Source organism: Hakea prostrata, chromosome 1, assembly GCF_041222555.1.
Source record: "Hakea prostrata isolate BN-2017 chromosome 1, UWA_Hpros_2, whole genome shotgun sequence".
Taxonomy (NCBI): Eukaryota; Viridiplantae; Streptophyta; class Magnoliopsida; order Proteales; family Proteaceae; genus Hakea; species Hakea prostrata.
The window spans coordinates 1115594-1136007 of NC_142600.1; the positions used below are offsets into that span (position 1 = coordinate 1115594).

A 20414-nucleotide genomic window follows, 5' to 3' on the forward strand; every position below is an offset into this window, starting at 1 on the left:
AGAGCAAGTTAGTAGAGAAAGACGGAACATGTAAAACTTTAGACAAAGAAAGTGATGGAGAATGCTGAATGGTCCCTTTTCCAGCAATAGAAGAATAGGAGCCATCAACAATTCGAACTTTATCCTTGCCAGAGTTGGAGAATATTGTAAAAAAAGAGAGGATAAACCTGTCATATGATCTGTGGCTCATGTATCAATGATCCAAGGAGTAGAAGCGAAGAAACTTGGAAGCCTGTAAAAGTTTTACTTGAAGTAACAAGGTAGGAGTTGGTATGGGTAGTCGAGGAAGCAGTGGTAGAGGCTGTACCGGCAGTAGAAGACCGCATAATACGTTGCAGAGTAGCTAATTCCTCTTGTGAAAAACCAATGTCTGTAAAGGGTGTTGTGGAAACTGTCTAAAATATATGAGCTTTCGGTTTTCCTTTTCTTTGTGCTCTTTTTTTGCTCAAAATCAGTGGGCTTCCCATGGAGCTTCCAACAATTGGCCTTGGTATGATATGGTTTATGACAATGCTCACACTTGACAATCTCCTTAACTGAAGATTTAGTGCTAATAGACTGTAAGGTTGATTTCTTCACAATAGAAGCATGAAGCATGGTTAATCGACGGCTTTCCTCACACTAAACAAGGGCATAAGACTGTTCTAGTGTAGGAAAGGGAGAATGACTTAATACTTGCACTTTAATCTGATTATATTCCACATTCAAACTTGCCAAGAAGTCATATACCCGAATCTTATTAACGTGCTTCCTATAAGTAGTCATTTCATATGGATTAGTGGGGTGATAATCCCCATAATGATCCAACTCTTGCCAAAGAGATCGTAACTCAGCATAATATTGGGCCACAGTCAGTTCCTTTTGGGTAGTCTCATGAAGCTTCTTTTGTAGCTCATAAACTTGCGCATCATTCCCCAACTGTCCATATGTTTCAGTAGTAGCCTTCCAAATTTGGGCTGCAGTATCAAGTAATAGGTATCCACGGGCAATATTTGGATTCATGGAATTCAAAAGAAATGACATAATAAGGGAGTCATTTGAGATCCATTTATCTTGTGAAACACCTGTGGTAGTAGGTTTGATAGTGGTGCCCATAATGTGTCCAACAAGTCCTCTTCCGGCAATAGTCAGGTAAACAGATCGAGACCAAATCAAATAATTTGTTCCATCAAATCTTACTGAAAGAGGATGAAGAGTGGGGTAATGTTCGGAGTTAGTGGGAGCAGGAGTACCATTAATAGTTATCATGTTGACAAAGTTACCTGCAGTTCTTCAGTTTTCACCCTTTTGAAATAATAGAAACGTCGCAGGATGCAATAGCCGAACAACCCAAGCAATTCTAAGGAATAATATGATAAAAAAAAAAAAAACATATCTCCTTTTTTTTTTTTTTGGCTAAAACTATGAAAAAATTACAAATAACTCTGAAAAATATGAAACCCTGAAACATATACATATAACAAAATAGGATTTCGAATTGTAGATTTAGAGGACAAAATATGGTTCGGCCAAAGGAGGTTTGGTTTGGATTGGTCCAGGTGATGGGCTTAATGGGATTCCAGAAGCATCATCCTTGGGCCTGGCTTAAATCGAGAATTAGAAGGTTTACCTGGGTTAGGACGATGTCGATGGTGATGGTGGAGGCGATGGTTCGGTGGTTTGGTGGTGAAAGAGAGAAGGCGCTGGAAGCAGAGTTGATGGTTGATGGCGGAAGTCGTAGGTTTAGGCGTGATGGGGAAGTTGCAAGTTGAAGAAGAAGATGGAATCTGGAAAAGCTCAGTATGACAAATCACCAAAAGCTATGCTCGTTGTAACTTGCGAACTCAACAACGAACGAATTGAACTTGTACAGCTCCGTTTCTTGCTTCTCAGTGATGAAATAGAATACAACGTACAATAGAGCACGTACAACCCTAGGCAATGGCTTCTTACCCAATTCTATTTTAATCTGTGGTGATATTTCATGGGTTGAAATTTGGTTCTTTTAGCCAATTCAACCATTAAGTAGCCATGACACCTCTTTACCCCCTTTGCCCTTTGATAAGCCACATGCATATTCCATGGCCCATCATACACTAGGGTACAGTTAAAGACCTTCATCAACTTTCCTCATCTTGCTACTAGATGATTTTGACTATCTTTAAGAGAAATAAAATTTCAGATTATATCCTTTCATGTCCCACTCTCAAAGTACTAAGTCACCTATACTCATATTATGAATCCCCAGTTCATTATTCCTTCATCAACATTCGTTGCCTGTTTCTTTTAGTCATACACTCTCTGATCAATCTTGATTAGTTTTTGTCATAACTGACAAAGGAGTGTAAACACAAGCCAAAAGAAAATCCTCATGTTATAAACAAAGCATGGAATGGCTACCATAAAATAAATCTAAAAAGAGAAAACATGTTATAAACAGATGAACAGAAAGAAAGAATTATTACCGGTAGCTTTGATTGCTTTGATGGTTGAAATTTAGAATTTCTTCTCTAGAGGCCAAGGTTCAAATACTGGTACCTTCAATCATAGAAAGAAAGAATTATTCTTGCTTAGGAGACAAGTCATGCTTTGCTAATAATCCTCATGGCTTCCAGCCATCCTAAAAGATAAGACCACATGAAACAGAATACGCAAACAACACCAATACTATGGCTATGAAGTGATGCGGCTAGTTGAAAGCAATTACTTGGGCATCAAATTCCATGCCAATATATTACCATCATGTGTTCCAGCAAAAAGCATCCCATTGCCAACAACAAAAGCATGCACTTGTCCAACAGGTCCGGTAAGACTAAGTTCATTGATGGACCATACTCATCATAGGCAGTTTGGGTGTTCCATGCCTTGAAACGTTTTGAATTTCATCAAGAAGCCTTCATTGATCATGCATCCAATCTCACCTCCCAACCATCACACTGCCCGCTTTGACAGTCCCATATTTTCCCCCTTTTCTTATTTATTATTATTATTATTTTTTTTTAGCAAAGAAGTCTTCGAGCTCGACCTCCCTCATCCTGCTTGCAGGGGAGATAAAAATCTGGGTATGTAATCGCCTTTTGCAGACCACTTTATTGTAAATGCTTGGTCAAAAGGCAAAAATAAAGAATGCTTATCTTGAATCTCAAGATTGTGATTCTGAGACTCTTTGGCAAAAAGACAAAATAGAGGATATTTATCACGAATCTCAATTACTAACAATGGTTAATTCATTGTAAACAATAGATAATTTATTGTGATAATCACACTTGATTATGCAAAATAATCACACAAACTGTCTTTGCCTTTTGTAAAGTCTTATGGTTGGAAGGGAGAGAAAGGTTAGAAGGACCAAAATCTGTTCGGTCAAACATAACGAGCTTCTCGTTGCGAAGGACCTGCATAGGCATGGCCGAGATGCCAATGCCTGGCTGGAGCAAAAACCCAATTGCCATTTGGTAACCGGCGTTGGGTGTAGCACTTGTTAGGTTGTGATTCCTCCATAGAAGCTTTTGAAGCCAATCCCACGATTTTGACGAAATGTTACTTTATTGATCAATCCAGTTAGAAAGGAAAGAGTAAATAAAAATAAAGAAGTATGCTGCAGTGAAATAAGACACAATAACGATTCTCTTCCGAACGGTCAAAATTCAACAAGAACAATAAAGAACATTCTTTAAAGGTATTTGATTCTCTTTTGTCAGACGATCATTATGGGTGAAGTACTCATCAGATTGTGACTAAAAATCAAAAGAAATAATCTAGACCTTGTTGGTGACTTTGTCTAGATCGGAATATATATAAAAATTGATGTGACTTTAATGATGGCAACTGCAATCTCAAATAATCATGATGGAACCAAACAATTTGTGGTTTAATGCAACTTTGCCTTCTCCACGCATGTTGTTTCTTAGTTGCGTGATTAAAAGGAAACCAACCGATTCTCGGTGATTTTCATATTGACAAGACAAAACCTCAATTCGGAGAAAATCGATCATTACTCGTAGCAAAAAGAAAAACTATATCATCATGATCCTTTTATTTTTGGATCCAAAAAATAAAATCAAATTAACAGATGATTTAGGGTTTCAATTAAACCCTGGATTTCCCATAGATCCAATCCAAAATAAAATCAACATAACACCCATCTAATCACATGATAGAAATCAAGAATTCATAACCTTAAATTATTATAGAAAATGGCTTTGATACCAATTGTTGGATCCACTAGGATCTAAATGGTTCCTATAATAATTAAATCATAGTTATGAATATAATCACAGAAGCGTAGAAATAAATACCCGTAGTGCGTTCTTGTTGTAGATCCTCCTGTTGCTCTTCTAGAATCTTCCGTAGCCTTTCACTATTTGGAATCCTTCATTTGAGAGTTTGTGGAAACAATCTCAAACCCAAATATTGCGCTTGACGGCAGTTTGCCAAATTATAATGTCTGAGTATTCTACCTATGAGGTAATTCAAGGTAGGCTGATCATGTTGGGTTTGTGGGCTTAACTAACACTGGTCTCTTTATCTGGGCCCATATTCATTTAGGGGTATTACTGACCTTTACTATTGTGGGAGTGGTTAAAGGTTAGGGTTTTATATTATAAATAAATCCTTGGGTCCCCATAACTGTCACGTGCAATATTTGGGTTTGAGATTGTTTCCACAAACTCTCAAACGAAGGATTCCAAAAAGTGAAAGGCTACGGAAGATTTTAGGAGAGCAAAAGGAGGATCTACAACACGAACGCACTACAGGTATTTATTTCTACGCTTCCGTGATTATATTCATAACTATGATTTAATTATTATAGGAACCATTTAGATCCTGGTGGATCCAACAGTTGGTATCAGAGCCATTTTCTATAATAATTTAAGGTTATGAATTCTTGATTTCTATTATGTGATTAGATGGGTGTTATGTTGATTTTATTTTGGATTGGATCCAATGGGAAATCCAGGGTTTAATTGAAACCCTAAATCATTTGTTAATTTGATTTTATTTTTGGGATTCAAAAATAAAAGGATCATGATGATATAGTTTTTCTTTTTGCTATGAGTAATGATCGATTTTCTTCGCATTGAGGTTTTGTCTTGTCAATATGAAAATCACTAAGAATCGGTTGGTTTCCTTTTAATCACGCAACTAAGAAACAACATGCGTGGAGAAGACAAAGTTGCATTAAACCACAAATTGTTTGGTTCCATCATGATTATTTGAGACTGCAGTTGCCATCATTAAAGTCACATCAATTTTTATATATATTCTGATCTAGACAAAGTCACCAGCAAGGTCTAGATTATTTCTTTTGATTTTTAGTCACAATCTGATGAGTACTTCACCCATAATGATCGTCTGACAAAAGAGAATCAAATACCTTTAAAGAATGTTCTTTATTGTTCTTGTTTGAATTTTGACCGTTCGGAAGAGAAGCGTTATTGTGTCTTATTTCACTGTAGCATACTTCTTATTTTTATTTACTCTTTCCTTTCTAATTGAATTGATCAATAAAGTACGTTTCGTCAAAATCGTGGGATTGGCTTCAAAAGCTTCTATGGAGGAATCACAACTCAACAGTGCTACACCCAACGTCGTCGGTTACCGGTGGCAACTGGGTTTTTGCTCCAGCCAGGCATTGGCATCTCGGCCATGCCTATGCAGGTCCTCCGCAACGAGAAGCTCGTTATGTTTGACCGAACAAATTTTGGTCCTTCTAACCTTTCTCTCCCTTCCAACCATAAGACTTTACGAAAGGCAAAGACAGATTGCGTGATTATTTTGCATAATCAAGTGTGATTATCACAATAAATTATCAATTGTTTACAATGAATTAGCCATTGTTAGTGATTGAGATTCGTGATAAATATCGTCTATTTTGTCTTTTTGCCATAGAGTCTTAGAATCACAATCTTGAGATTTAAGATAAGCATTCTTTATTTTTGCCTTTTGACCAAGCATTTACAATAAAGTGGTCTGCAAAAGGCGATTACATACCCAGATTTTTATCTCCCCTACAAGCGGGATGAGGGAGGTCGAGCTCGAAGACTTCTCTGTTAAAAAAAAAAGAAAAGGGGGAAAATATGGGACTGTCAAAGTGGGCAGTGTGATGGTTGGGAGGTGAGATTGGATGCATGATCAATGAAGGCGCTTCTTGATGGAATTCAAAATGTTGTCAAGGCATGGAACATCCAAATTGCCTATGATGAGTATGGTCCATCAATGAACTTAGTCTTACCGGACCTATTGGACAAGTGCATGCTTTTGTTGTTGGCAATGGGATGCTTTTTGCTGGAACACATGATGGTAATATATTGGCATGGAATTTGATGCCCAAGTAATTGCTTTCAACTAGCCGCATCACTTCATAGCCATAGTATTGGTGTTGTTTTTGTATTCTGTTTCATGTGGTCTTATCTTTTAGGATGGCTGGAAGCCATGAGGATTATTAGCAAAGCATGACTTGTCTCCTAAGTAGGAATAATTCTTTCTTTCTGTTCGTCTGTTTATAACATGTTTTCTCTTTTTAGATTTATTTTATGGTAGCCATTCCATGCTTTGTTTATAACATGAGGATTTTCTTTTGGCTTGTGTTTACACTCCTTTGTCAGTTATGACAAAAACTAATCAAGATTGATCAGAGAGTGTATGACTAAAAGAAACAGGCAACGAATGTTGATGAAGGAATAATGAACTGGGGATTCATAATATGAGTATAGGTGACTTAGTACTTTGAGAGTGGGACATGAAAGGATATAATCTGAAATTTTATTTCTCTTAAAGATAGTCAAAATCATCTAGTAGCAAGATGAGGAAAGTTGATGAAGGTCTTTAACTGTACCCTAGTGTATGATGGGCCATGGAATATGCATGTGACTTATCAAAGGGCAAAGGGGGTAAAGAGGTGTCATGGCTAAAAGAACCAAATTTCAACCCATGAAATATCACCACCGATTAAAATAGAATTGGCTCCTTTTTCACCTCTGGTAAATATTTATTCATCACTTCCCAAGTTGTAGGGCCTTTAATCCTTACACCTGCCCTAGTAATTGCATTGATCATCCCTGGTAATATGGTGTTTTGGTTACGTTGGCTGCAATGTTGTTGTAGAGCATGAATTTGCTAATTGCTAACCTAGCTTCCTCCTCCCTACTACCTTCTTTATCTCCGGCAAACATGTATGGGATGCTTCTTTGATAGATGTCTTTATGGCTGAAGACGGAGGGGTCTTTGTCAAATGTGGCATCGTAATGTGCAGTCTTCCTCCTCCTTTCAGTCCTCTCACTTCCCTCACTTCCATGAAAACTTTGTTTAGGTGGCATGGATGCTCCTAACCCCAAACCACTTGCTCCTCTTGTTTGTTTACATTGCCTCACATTCTAAAAATGTAAGGATCTTCTACTAGCTTCCACTGCAGCCTTCATCTATCTCTGTTCGTACTGTTACTCAATACCCATAGTCCTCCTCTACTCCTCCTCATCAGATTCCTCATCAACGTCAATAAAAGGTCTCTGTAGCATTGTATCCCCAAATTCCATTTGCTTTTGTGCCTTTTTATCCTTTTTTTGTCTCCTTTCCTTTAAAGTTGCTGCAATTGCTTGTTGCACTTTATAAGGAACCTTGGGACACTTGGCAACAACTTTGTAGCCATCAACCAAGTGTTGTTTTAATTTTATTGAACCACCAGAATTCAAGGTCTTGAGGCAATATTTGCATCGATATTTTTTCTTGTTAGCAGTCAATGGATCCCCATGTTGCCAAGCAATGTCTTGGGCCCCACTGCCACTGCCACTCTCACTAGTTGTCATTTAAGCTACAACACTCAAATACACAAATGAATGTTCCCAAATAATCATTAGAATATCTTTTAGATAGTTAAAAACATGTAAAAACAATTTATAAAACAACAAAACACTCATTTTATTAGAAGATAACATACATAAAATGCTCAAACAAACATGTTTGTATTTTTGAAGTAAACTACATAACATAAGCATCATTTTTGAAAAGAAAAAAAAAGAAGAGTATAAATTTGTAATAAAATATTATTTTTCATAATTAGTTTATTTAATTATTTAAAATCTGGAAAAAAAGAAAAAACTACAGCAAGCATGATAATCAAAATATGAGTACATGGGATTGTAGCCCTCTTAATGTGCTCCAACATAAGTTAGAATCACACTCATATCATAAGTATTTTTCTATATTTTTTGATTTTTATTTTTTAGAAATCATATTTTTTAAATATGAAAATTCCAAAAAAAAAAAAAAAAAAAAAAAAAAAAAAAAAGAAGAAGAAGAAGAAAAAAATCTTAGATTAAAACTTGGAGAAAAATCTTACCTTTGTTAAAGATCTAGTTGAAATAGGCTTGAATGATGATAGTTTGAAAATTGAAATCCAGCTAAATGCCAAAAAAATTCCAGCCAAAACTTAACTTTTCAATGAGATGGGTGAGTTGCAGTGAGAGAGAGGCAAGAGAGGCGAGAGAGGAGTGAGAGAGAGGCGAGATATGCCTCTCTTGTACGAGATTGGGGGTGTTTAAACCCCTAAACCAAGGGATTGGACCAAAAAACGAAGGATCTCACCATCTCACGAGATCTAGGGGTGAGATCTCTTAACTGTCTCAACTTACTCTGTATCTCGTCTCGGCTAATGAAAAACCAAGATATCTCGCGAGATCTTGGCGAGATCTCCCACCATGAATGGAGGTAGAAGGGACTTGAATAGGGTTGGGAATTAGGGTCCTAGTGGAAGTGGGATATGGCTGCCATGGGGAAGAGAGGGAAAGAGGGAGGGTCATGGTTGTTAGGGGAGGGGCTAGGGCTTGAAAGGAACTAAAGTGGAAGGGGTAGGGGTTAATTGTGATGGGGAGGGGAGGTTTATCTAGGTTCGAACAAGAGGGGACGGGGCTGGAGAGGCTACAATGGTGGTGGTGCTGGGGTTGGATCTTCTATTTACCTAGGGATGGATGAGATAGGCTGGATTAGGCTGGATTTTGAAAGAACTTGCTGGATTTGCTGAATTGATGATCTTCTGGACTTGATATTTGATTGCTTGAAACAACTTGAAAGCTCTCAATTGACAACTACAAGGTCCCCCTCAAAGGAACCTTGCCACTCACTTAACCAAATATCAATCAAATTCTTTATTCATCAAATCTGAATTTTACGTTGAACTAATGTTCTATTTATTGCCTTTAACGAGAGAGTCTGACTTGGGTTGGGATCACCTGCTTTAGCCGGTTGTATTTCTTCAGTTGGGATCACCTGCTTTAGCCGGTTGTATTTCTTCCTCTGATAAGTCTGCACCTCCTTATTTTGGTCAATCTGGTTTTGAAAGACCCCAACAGTGTGTCTCACAGGAGTGGTCTCCCTTTGGCTAGGTTCTTCACATGTTTCAGAAATCGAAGGGGGAGGATTCGAGCCCTCAGGTATACTGGCCGAAGTCTCCCCCTGGTTAGGAAACTCTTCTGGGACTCTTAGGAGTCTAATAAGATTTTGTATAGGAGTTAAATTAGAGTTTGCATTCATGTAAACTTCTATTCCTTGTAATAGTCTACTTTCCACTTAATTATAAATAGAGGGCTTGAGATCATGGATCAATAAGCCATTCTACCAATTTCATATTTCTCAACATGGCATCAGAGCCTAATCTCGATTAGGGAATTAAGGAAAAAAAAGAGAGAAGAGTGTCGAACTTACCTCCTCGCCTCTCTTGCTGTCTTTGTCGTAGAAAAGGATCGAAACCCATCTTTTTTCTAACAGTTCTTCAAACCAATCGAGTAACCATCGAAACTCATCGCCCTCTCTGGCTGATATTCAGTACCGCTGCATTCAAATCGACAACACCAAGAACAGAAAAGAAGAAAAAGAAAAAGAGAAAAAAGATCCGCTGCACTCCATCACCATCGCAGTTCTGATTTTTGGAACGATATTCTGAATTTCCTGAATTTCTGGAACCAGACTCCTTCAGCCATCGCAAGAAATTCTGATTTCTGAAACGATATTGTGGAACCAGACTCCTTCAGCCATCACTGCCTTCAACCATAGCCGCCATCGTCTTCCGCCATCGCTCCTATCATTGTCTTCAGCCATCAGTCATCAACCGAGTCTTATTCACCCACCAGCCATCAGTCATCAACCGAGTCTTATTCACCCACCATCACCATCGAAGCTAGGTAAACTAAACCCCTGAAACTCGACGATGCAATAGTATTCCTAAAATCCCTTTAAAACCAATTCATCTTTGGTCGAACCAGATTTTGGTTTTTTTTTTCCCATATAACCAAACCAAATTTAGGCCATATTGTGGTTCTCTCCAAATTTAGACCAAACCAGCCCATTGCATATTTGGCTGAACCATTTTATTTTCTTAAAAAAAAAAAAAAAAAAAAAAAAAAAAAGGAGAAAAATTGTCTTGAGTTGTTTGGCTATTGCATTCTGCGACGTTTTAGTTTTTTTTTCAAAAGGTGAAGACTGAAGAACTGCAGACACTTTTTCAACATGACCACTATCGATGGTACTACTGCTTCCCACTGGATCCGAATATTTTCCCACTCTTCATTCTCTTTCGGTAAGATTTGACGGCACAAATTACTTGATCTGGTCTCGATCTGCTTACCTGACTATTGCTGGAAGAGGACTAGTTGGATACAATATGGGCACCACTATCAAACCCACTATCGCAGGTGTTTTACAGGATAAATGGATATCAAACGACTCTCTTATTATGTCATTCCTTTTGAATTCCATGCATCCAAATATTGCCTGGGGTTACCTATTACTTGATACTGCAGCCCAAATCTGGAAGGCTACTACTGAAACATATGGACAGTTGGGGAATGATGCACAGGTTTATGAGCTACGAAAGAAGCTTCATGAGACTACCCAAAAGGAACTAACTGTGGCCCACTATTATGCTGAGTTGCGATCTCTTTGGCAAGAGTTGGATCATTATGGGGATTATCACCCCACTAATCCAGATGATGTGGCGACCTATAAGAAGTACATTGATAAGATTTCGAGTATATGACTTCTTGGCAGGTTTGAACGTGGAGTATGATCAGATCAGAGTGCAAGTCTTAAGTCGTTCTCCCTTTCCTACACTTGAATCCCTTTCCTACACTAGAACAGTCTTATGCTCTTGTTCAGTGTGAGGAAAGTCGTCGATTAGTCATACTTCATACTCCTATTATGGAGAAATCAGCTTTACTGATCGTCGCACTAAATCTGATCGGCTAAGGAGATTGTCAAGTGTGAGCACCTGTCACAAACCATATCATACCAAGGAAAATTGTTGGAAACGCATGGGAAGCCCTGCTGATTTTGAGCAAAAACGAGCACAAAGACAGGGAAAACCAAAGGCTAATCTTCCTGAGACAGTTTCCACCACACCCTCTGCAAACGTTGGTTTTTCACAGGAGGAGTTCGCTACTCTGCGACGTATATTGCAGTCTTCTACTGCCGGTACAACCTCGACCACTGCTTCCTCTACTACCCCTACCAACTCTTACCTAGCTACTTCAGGATCTGGGGAAGGAGATTGGACGTGGTAAATGGACTTTGTTTGCTCGAGCCGATTGGAGGATCTACTTCTGCTTTGACTACATCTTCTAATCCGGTCCATTCGGTAATATCAGACCTTCATCAGTGGCACCGTAGGCTCGGTCAACCCCCTTTCAAATTTTGTCATTTTCTCTAGATTTGTTCCATTGTGCTTTCTTTTCGTTTGGGTTAGAATAGTTTTTTTTCCATGGTAATGATTTTTTTTCTTACCCTGATTTCTATCCATACCTTTTCATGATACTTTCATCTTACCATTACAATTTCTTCCTTTTCTTTGTTATTGTTTTCCCACGTGTAAAGCTACACGTGAGGGGGAGATTGAAGATGTCTACAATTCAATGCCTTTCATGTAGACTTCCTTATGTAGAATTTAATCTTTGTTACCTTTGAAAGTTTGTCCCTTACCTTCGCAATCTTCTACTTCTTTGAAAGTTTGTCCCTTACCTTCGCAATCTTTTACTTTGGAGATCTAACATTGCTATAGAGCTATCTTTTTGACTATGCAGAACTTGATCTCTGTTAACCCTGGAGATTTGCCCCTTAACTTGACATCTTCCCTTCGGAGATCTAACTTTGCAAAAGATTTGTCGTTTGACCTTTGCAGAACTTGATCTCTATTACCTTTGGAGATTGTCACTTATCTTGACAAAATTTCCCCAACCTTTGGAGATTGTCCCTTGGCAAACTTTCCCTTTAAAGATCTAACATTGCTACAAATCAAAAGTTTCACTTTGGCTGTTTTACCCTAGCTATTGTTACTCCAAAAATATATTTTCCCTCAGATTTGCGCAGAAATTTAGTCTTCTCAACATTTGAAGATTCTACCTTTTTTCTTGGGCGTTCTTCCTTGGAGATATAAAGTTGCAGTAAAGATGAGGACAAAGCAAATGGAAGTCTATAAGGCAGACGTAATCTATAAGTTTGAAGATCAAATTGCAGATGTTTACTTGGATAGATGTTTTATACTCTTTTGGTCAAGTTGGGCATGTGTGATATCCATGCCTCAACTTGAGGGGGAGTGTTGGATTCTATTAGGAGTCTAATAAGAGTTTGTATAGGAGTTAAATTAGAGTTTGCATTCATGTAAAATTCTATTCCTTGTAATAGTCTACTTTCCACTTAATTATAAATAGAGGGCTTGAGATCATGGATCAATAAGCCATTCTACCAATTTCATATTTCTCAATAGGATTCCTTAATGAATAAGGATCCCAACTTTTGACCAAAACACTTTATAGAGGTATCAAATTATTATGAGATTACAACCCTTAGATTAGAATCTTGCTAACACACTTTAAGTTATCTTTTTAAGCATGCTAATTAGATTAGTTATGATTAAAGCAACCAACTTTAAATCAAACTGGATTCTCTAAGGGCTTGTTTGGTTACATGAGTATGGAGATTTCAAATATCTAGAGATTTCAAATCTATAGATTTTAAATCTATGGAATCATAATTCATAAAATTAACTGTTTGGTAAATATGTGGATTCATCTTGAGAAATTATTTGGTCGATGTGATTTTTGTGAATGTGCAAATGTTTAATGCTTTTATGGTAGGGGTGAAATCTTAAATCTACAGATTCAATTTTTAGTGTAAAAAGATGAATTTCTAGATTTCATGAATCCAGGGATTTTCACAACCAAACAGGTACAAACATGAATCCAGAGATTTGAAATCTCTGGATTCATGTAGCCAAATAGGCCCAAAACAAACCAAACTTAACTCAAATTGGGAATTAAAAATAAAACCAGACTTGCAGACGAGAGCTAGAATCTCAAAAGAGGGGCAAAATGCCTAAAATACTCCCCAAGAGGGGATTTGGCCAACTTAGGGTTGCTTCTTGGAGCCATCCTGGGGTCCCACTTGGGGATTTTGCCACGGGGTACTTGTGTTCCCATCGGGCAATAGAGGGCAACAAAAAGCAAGGCAACAAGGAGACGCTAGGTTGCGTTGACCCAAAAATGGGCCTAGGCGTGTAGCCGGCTGCCTGGGCACGCCTAGGCAGCCACTTTGACGGCTGTGTTTGTCATTTAAGTCTTTAAAAGCCTTCTCCCCCTTTATATACACAAATCTATTTTATATTCATTATATTATAATTTGTTGTCTATTAGGCAATTACTAATAAATATAATTCATTATTAGAAAACCAATATTTTAGCCTTTCCAGATTAAGCACTGCTTAAGTGATGCTTGAGTGCTTAAGCAGGAGCTCGAATGCTTTGTTGTGCCTGGCCCCTTCACAACTATGATATAAAGCCCTAGCTACTATGCTAACCCCATTAGGCACCAATAGGTAAATAAATAAAAAAATTTCAAATTATAGTAGCATAAAACTATGCACAGGGAAAAATACAAGTATGAATACAGTTAGAAGTGGTTCTTGAGACCTAGAAGGATCTTGGGACTAGAGCTAGATTCTCTTCCGGGTATTTTGGTCCTTTTTCTGATTTGCTTTTACTTCCCTTCCCTTCCTATGTATATATGTAATGTGACTCTTGTAGCAATACAATCAATTATTCTCTGGTTTGCTGCCTATACCAATCTTCTTCTCCTCCTTCAGGTCTCCTCTCAGATATCCATTATTTACAAGGTATTAGAGGCTTAAAGCAAGGTTAGAACTGTTATATGTCAGCAAAAGTCCCTTTCTCCCTTTTTCTCTCTTCCTTTCATTCTTTTCATAGTCCAAGAACTTCCTCTCGCCAGCCATCTTGTTTGGCTTCAGTTCTCCGCAAGTTGGGGGAATTTTTCCCTCCCAACTTGAATGCCCAACTCGGTGACTTACCAGGGTGATGTAAACCAGGATCTAGGGCTAAGGATAATTAAGGTAATTCCCTAGATTTAGGTTTGCCTAGGATATTCCAGCAAAGATGAATGAAAATCCTAGGGTTTAGAGGGGTTTTCACACTCTCAAAACTCTTTACAGTGTGAACAGGGTTCTGGATTTTCTCAGAATTCAGAAAGTAGGTTTGGGGAGAGTTTTGGCTAGGGTAGAGCAGGTTCTGCCCTTGCTGGTTTTCTAATTTCAGACTGGTGTCTGTAAGTCTGAACTGTAAAGTAAGGCCAGAAGTTTGAACTGGTCCAGATTTCAGGTTTTAGAGATTCTGTAGAATTCTCATGGAAGAAGAAGATAAGCTGAAGTTGTTAGACTTAGGAAATTGAGTTTAGCTAGGGAATTGAGAATGGGATTAGGGCCAGGAGGGAATTGTGATCCTAGTATGGTGGAAAAGGAGGGAAGGTGGTGGGAACTAAGGTTTACTCAGGGGAGGGGTATGCTGTATCACAGGGAAGAAGAAAGGGGTGGCAGGCAGCCTATGGTTGCAGAGGTAGGGTGCAGAAGGGGCTTAACAGGATGTGGGAGGTGGGGAGGGGGGGGGGTGTTGTGGGGTTTAGGTGTGCTGCTGAATTGAGGCGGCAGCAAGGGCAGGGAATGGGGAAGGTTGTGCAGGACAGAGCAGGGTGGGGGAGATCTTGGACTTACTTGGAATGCTGTGAAAAGCTTGAATCGTTGCTTGGTGAATGGTGATCACTTGTTAGCTGCTTGGTTGAAGAAGAAGATGCTGAAACTTGAACAATTTTACTCAACTAGGGCCTACTTGACAAGGAGAACGACCCAAATAGAAAAATAAAAATAGATCTATAGACCTTTGATCGAGGGGATTCAAGCTAGACCCATATTGGGCCCTAAAGGGGCAAGAAAAATAACCAAAATACCCCTGGGCTGGGTTTGGCCAGCATGCTTAGGGGGTTCTTGGGTCCCACTTTACGGTTCAGCTGCGGGGTCAATCCGTGTTCACATCAAAGGGTCTTTTGGGGCTAAGACTGGCTGACCAGCCTATTTTTGGTCTTTTAAACGCAGTGGTGGCCCTAGATTGATGAAAAAACAACTGAATATGTGAGTTTGCTTTTGACCCCAAGTTTAAAACTCTTGTGCACTAAAGATGTGTGTTCCCTTTCATTTTTCGGCAACAATGCTTGTTTTGGGAACTGAAGAAGATGGGTGAAGAGTGTATTTCTTCACCCATCTTCTAAAAGTGAGATTTTATAGAAGGAATTGGGTTAGGGTAGATTAGTAATATCACATTTCGTTTTAAATGAGTTTGTTAAGTGAGTGTAGAAAGGTAAATTCACTTTTATGATTAGAAGAAAGCTAACACTGAAGTGTGGAGGGGGAGTTTGTAAGGTTCTGGTTTTGGAGGGGTGTGCCGTGTTTCCAATGGAATCGGAGGGAGCTTATGCAAAAGATTCTTTTTTGAAATGTCCAAATTACCCAATATGGGTTCTGCTTGCATGGTTAAATTTCCAAATTACCCCTGCATTTTGGGTAAGGGTACTACATCCACTTGATTGGAGTTTGAAGATGTTTTGGGTTTTGGGTTCTCTAACATAAACAATTTCCCTGTCTAACCCTGAATCAAGGATTGATTTCAAATTTGGCCATCAGTTTGGCCTTAGATTTTGAGGAGTGACTCCTTCCGTAAAGGTTTCTATTCTATGGTTCTCCTTTCATCTTCTGTTGTTGTGGACCTGTGGTGATACAGATACAAACCGAATTGGCCTACTTTTCTTTGAAATCAAGCTACGGTTTATAGATATGGCTGTTGAGCCTTTGTTTAATATGATTGTTTGGTCTTTCTTGTTGGTAGAAATATATTTGTTTGGTCATGAGCGTATTCTATGGGCCTAAAAGTTTAATGTCTAGTCTAAGTACGAAAATAGTCTAATTAATTGCTTTAATTAATGTAAATTCTGCCTGACATAAGTTATAAGGGCATAATAGTACTTTCTTATGTTTTTATTTCAGTTTTATGAGTCTAAGTCAGTCTAGGCTAGTTAGTTTCTATTTTCCTAGTTTAAATCAGTTTCTAATTCCTAATTCCTGTAGAGAAGACATGGATATTGAATGAAAGCATCCCATCGAGCATTGCGTGTGTGTTTTCATTTTGGTTCTGTTAATTAGTTTGAAGATCCAAGCGTTTGGATTTCTGGTTCTGTCAACTAGTTTGAAAATCCAAACTCTTTGGAAGGTTCTAGGTGAAAACAAGCCTTATATTTGTGACTGGTTGAAGATTAGTTCAACCTTCATTCTCCATCTGAGTGTTACATCCTCAAGGCTCCATTTAAGTATCTTGCAGCCTACACTCCCTTTTTTTATCTTTTATTTTGTTGAATTTTTGGATATTTTCAAGACCCAAATTTTAAGGTCAGATCTCCCCAATTTAACTGCTAGATTTGTCCCAAACTTTAGGTATATCATCCCCCAACCCTGATGATTTTAGATCTTGTTTGATCCCATACTATCTATCTGATTTCAATATATAAATACCTTCTTGAATTTTCATACTCCACCAAACCCCTAAAATAGGAACCTCCATATCTTCTAACTTAACCATCTAAACCCAGCCAAACTTGGGGAATCATATCTCTATACACCTACACCCCTCCAAGTTTCAACTCATTTTGACACCTATAGACCCTAGTTTCCCATCTCAAAGAATTTATCCCATATCTTCCATGGTTGGGCTATGTATTCTTTGAGATCCTAAATATCTAAGAGCATACTTTTTTATCACAAAGCCCTAACATAAACTTTTTTCTCTAAAATTGTCCCATCACAGCCCATATCACAAAGTAGACCCCATATCCCACAACCAAAGTTTCAAGAAACCCTTTCTTCGTCCCATATGAGTTGGTTCTCTTAAAAATCTTGGAAGGAGTGGCCCTCATTAAATTGGGGCTGCGTCATGTGGTTTATGAAAGCAGTTTGTTCTCGGGTTATTGATCCGTAATTTTTGCTCTGGACTAGAGACTATTTTCTTTCATGGTAGTCATGTTTTGCTTACTATGAGCTAGTTTGTTCACAATACTAGACAGCTTGATTCTGGATTACAGGAAGTTTAAAATTACTCCTAATTTAACTTCGGCTATGTGAGAGAATGTTTTTCTTTGGTAATATGTTGATTTGGCACATGTATTGGCTAATTAAAAGTTTTTTACAGCAAGTTCTTGGATGCTTGTATGAACTACAAATATTAATATAGATGCAGACACGACAAAGTTATCTGTCATATATGCATGCAATGAAAATTACTGATCTTGCATTAGGATTTTTTTTTGGTGGCTCTGTCAGAGTGGAACTGCATGAACAACTTTGGATACTGTATGAACTGCATGAACAACTTTGGATACTGTATAGGAAAATCCAACTTTCGTTGCCTTTTTTGTGGTTTGGCTTAAGCAAAGAACTTATCATAGTGATAGTGGTATTTCTTTATTTCTATCTTGCTTCACTAATTGGTTAAGTGTGTTGCCTATTTTTATTCTGTCTCATGGATGTTCTTTGTCTCAAGGTCAGGATTATGAGAGTTCAGATGGCTGTAGGTGTCCTGCTGAGAATGAGGGTAAGACTAGTGTCTCAAATATATTTGCATCCTATGCAACCATGCCAACTCAAGTTGGCTCCTTAATTCCTTCTTTTGACTACTCCCAAGAATAATTGGGTACCATGACAACTTCAATATATGATGCATCTACACCAGGAAGTAACCAACAACTTTTTAATTGATTTTGGTGCGCAGGACTTGGCTTCTCTTTATTATGAAGACAATTTCAAAATAGAATTATTTCTTGAAATAAGCAAGCGAATTGGTTTTTGGTCAAAAAATTGAAATCATTTTGATGTGAACCAATTCTAGGGTTCAGGTTTCTAAGATAATCTCCATAGAACTTAGGATCTGCCCCAGAATCTTCCAGCAAAATAAGCCAATAATTTTAGGGGAACCTATGGGTAGAAGGGAATTGGAAGGAAAAATAGGGAAACACAATTGGGATCCCAATGATTGTTAAAGGTTTAACAAAAACCTCTATGGCATGATTTTCAGATGTCCAAAAATTACCCCAAGGTTGATGGAAAGAAGAATGAGATAATTTGGATGATAAGGTAAGGTCTAGGGTAGACTGAGGGGATCATTCCAAAATGCAAAGATGGGAAGTTTGGTGTTTTTGATAATGGATCTTGGGCAATCTTTTTTTATTTTATTTATTTTTATCTTTCCTTCTTACTCTTTTCTTTTTTTCCCCCCCACTCATTTTTGGGCTTTTTTTCTTTTTCTTTGCTTCTCCCTTTCCTTTTCTTATCTTCTTCCCTTTTTTTTTTTCCTGTTTCTTTTTTCTCAGATCTGCCACAAGTCAGAGAGGGAGGGGAGGGGTGGGGTGGGAGTTGCCGCAAGGCTTGGGGAAGGGGGGAAGGGATGGGGAGGGTTGCAGGGGGAATAGAGGTGCTGTAGGGGCTGGGAAGGTTGCTGCTGGGTTGTGGCAGCAAGGGGGAGGGTCTGCTAGGGTTGCACAGAAGAAGGGAGGGCTTGTTGGGGGGGGGGGGGGTCTAGGGGTGGTAGGGAAGGGGTAGGACGCTGCTGTAACTACAGGGGGATGAGAGGGAGAGGGCTGCGATGGGGTGCGGGTGGTTTCTAAGGGGTTGCACAAGAGAGGAAAGGGAAGAGGGAGGGTGCGATGGCCTAGAGGAGGAGGGGAGGGGGAAGGGGGCTGGGGGTGTGAACTTGGTGAGGCTGCTGGATTTGAAGATTGCTGCTGTTGAAGGTGAATGGTTGCTGGAACTTGAAGAAATAATGCTGTATATGAATCTAAAGAGCTGAAAATCTATCGTTGCCTTCCCAAAAAGAATCACAACTTTTTTCCCACAAGCAATATTCAAATTTTACTAAACCAAACTTCACTTAAAAAGAAAAGAGTAGGCTCCTATTTATAGCCTGCTAAAAAGAACTCAACAGTAGGTGGGATTCCATCATAGAGTAGGATCCCACACCACAATCACAACCATTGAAATAAAAATCAAAACATCTAAGATTCCCTATTAGACACATGTTGAAATAAAAGTTTAAATAATTTAAAACTCTAGCATAAGGAAGTTCACTTGAAAAAGAAATCCTTAGGATACTCAACTTCTAACTACTAACTCAACCACTAAATCAAGTTAAGACTTATTAACCAAATTGGACTCTAGAATTAAATTCTAGCAACTAAATAGGGCAGAAAATGGCCATAATACTCCTCCTCGAGGGTTTGGCCAGCCTAGGGAGACTTTTTAGGGGTATATTGTGGGTCCCACTTAGGGTTTCGGCCAGGGGATCAACCCTTTCTTGAAAGCATTCATCTCCTGATAAGTGTGCTAATCAGATGCTCTTCGTTTGATGCTTCGGAAATCCCTGGTATGAACTCGTCCGCACATCTTGTAGTGAGGAGGAAGTAGTAGGTATTTGGCTGCCAATACTGCTCCAAGACAGAATTATGGAAAAGTGATGACGCAAGGGATGTAATCTTCTAGTCTAGGAGCCTTCTTTGCATGAACCAAGGGGGTAGGATGAAGCAAACCTATTTCGTTTCAAAGCCAGTTGTCATTTCCCATGGGGTCTTCTTTTCTCACTATTCCTGCCTGTATTGTTGTCTTGGCTATGCTCCCTTAAACCTTTGTGTTGCTATTTCCAGCCTTGCTTTTCTTTATATCAAGAGTGGGTGGCACATACTCTAGGGCTTTAAGAGAGTGCAGGGTAGTGCTCTCTCAAAGTTTCTATACATGGCATCTAGTCAGTCTTGTTTGCTTCGATCTCTTCTCTCAAAATCACCTTTAAGTCAATAGTCCCTGTTGTTCTAGTTTTAAGGATTACCTCCTCTTTGGATAGAATATGGTCATGAACCATGCAAGGATCGTAGCTTCGGTTTCAAGGCTGGTTTTGACCTAGCAAAAAACTAAAATTTCCAGGTTTCGAAACCTAGTACTTTTCAAGCATAGTTTTGACCTTAAGTTTCAGGGCTTATATGTCCTACATTATTTCTTACCTCCTACCTATTTAAAACAT

At 38.6% G+C, this 20414-nt stretch overlaps 1 protein-coding gene across 1 annotated transcript in view; it reads left to right on the forward strand.

The window, feature by feature from the left end:
• The window catches only part of LOC149026505 (uncharacterized), a gene marked incomplete at its 3' end in the record, with an annotated part of 37257 nt that extends 19315 nt beyond the window's left edge, over positions 1 to 17942 (forward strand). The window contains 1 exon segment of the mRNA XM_089145241.1: positions 17897 to 17942. Coding sequence (XP_089001367.1) covers positions 17897 to 17942 — 46 coding nt within the window.
• Between the last annotated feature and the right edge of the window lie 2472 nt (positions 17943 to 20414).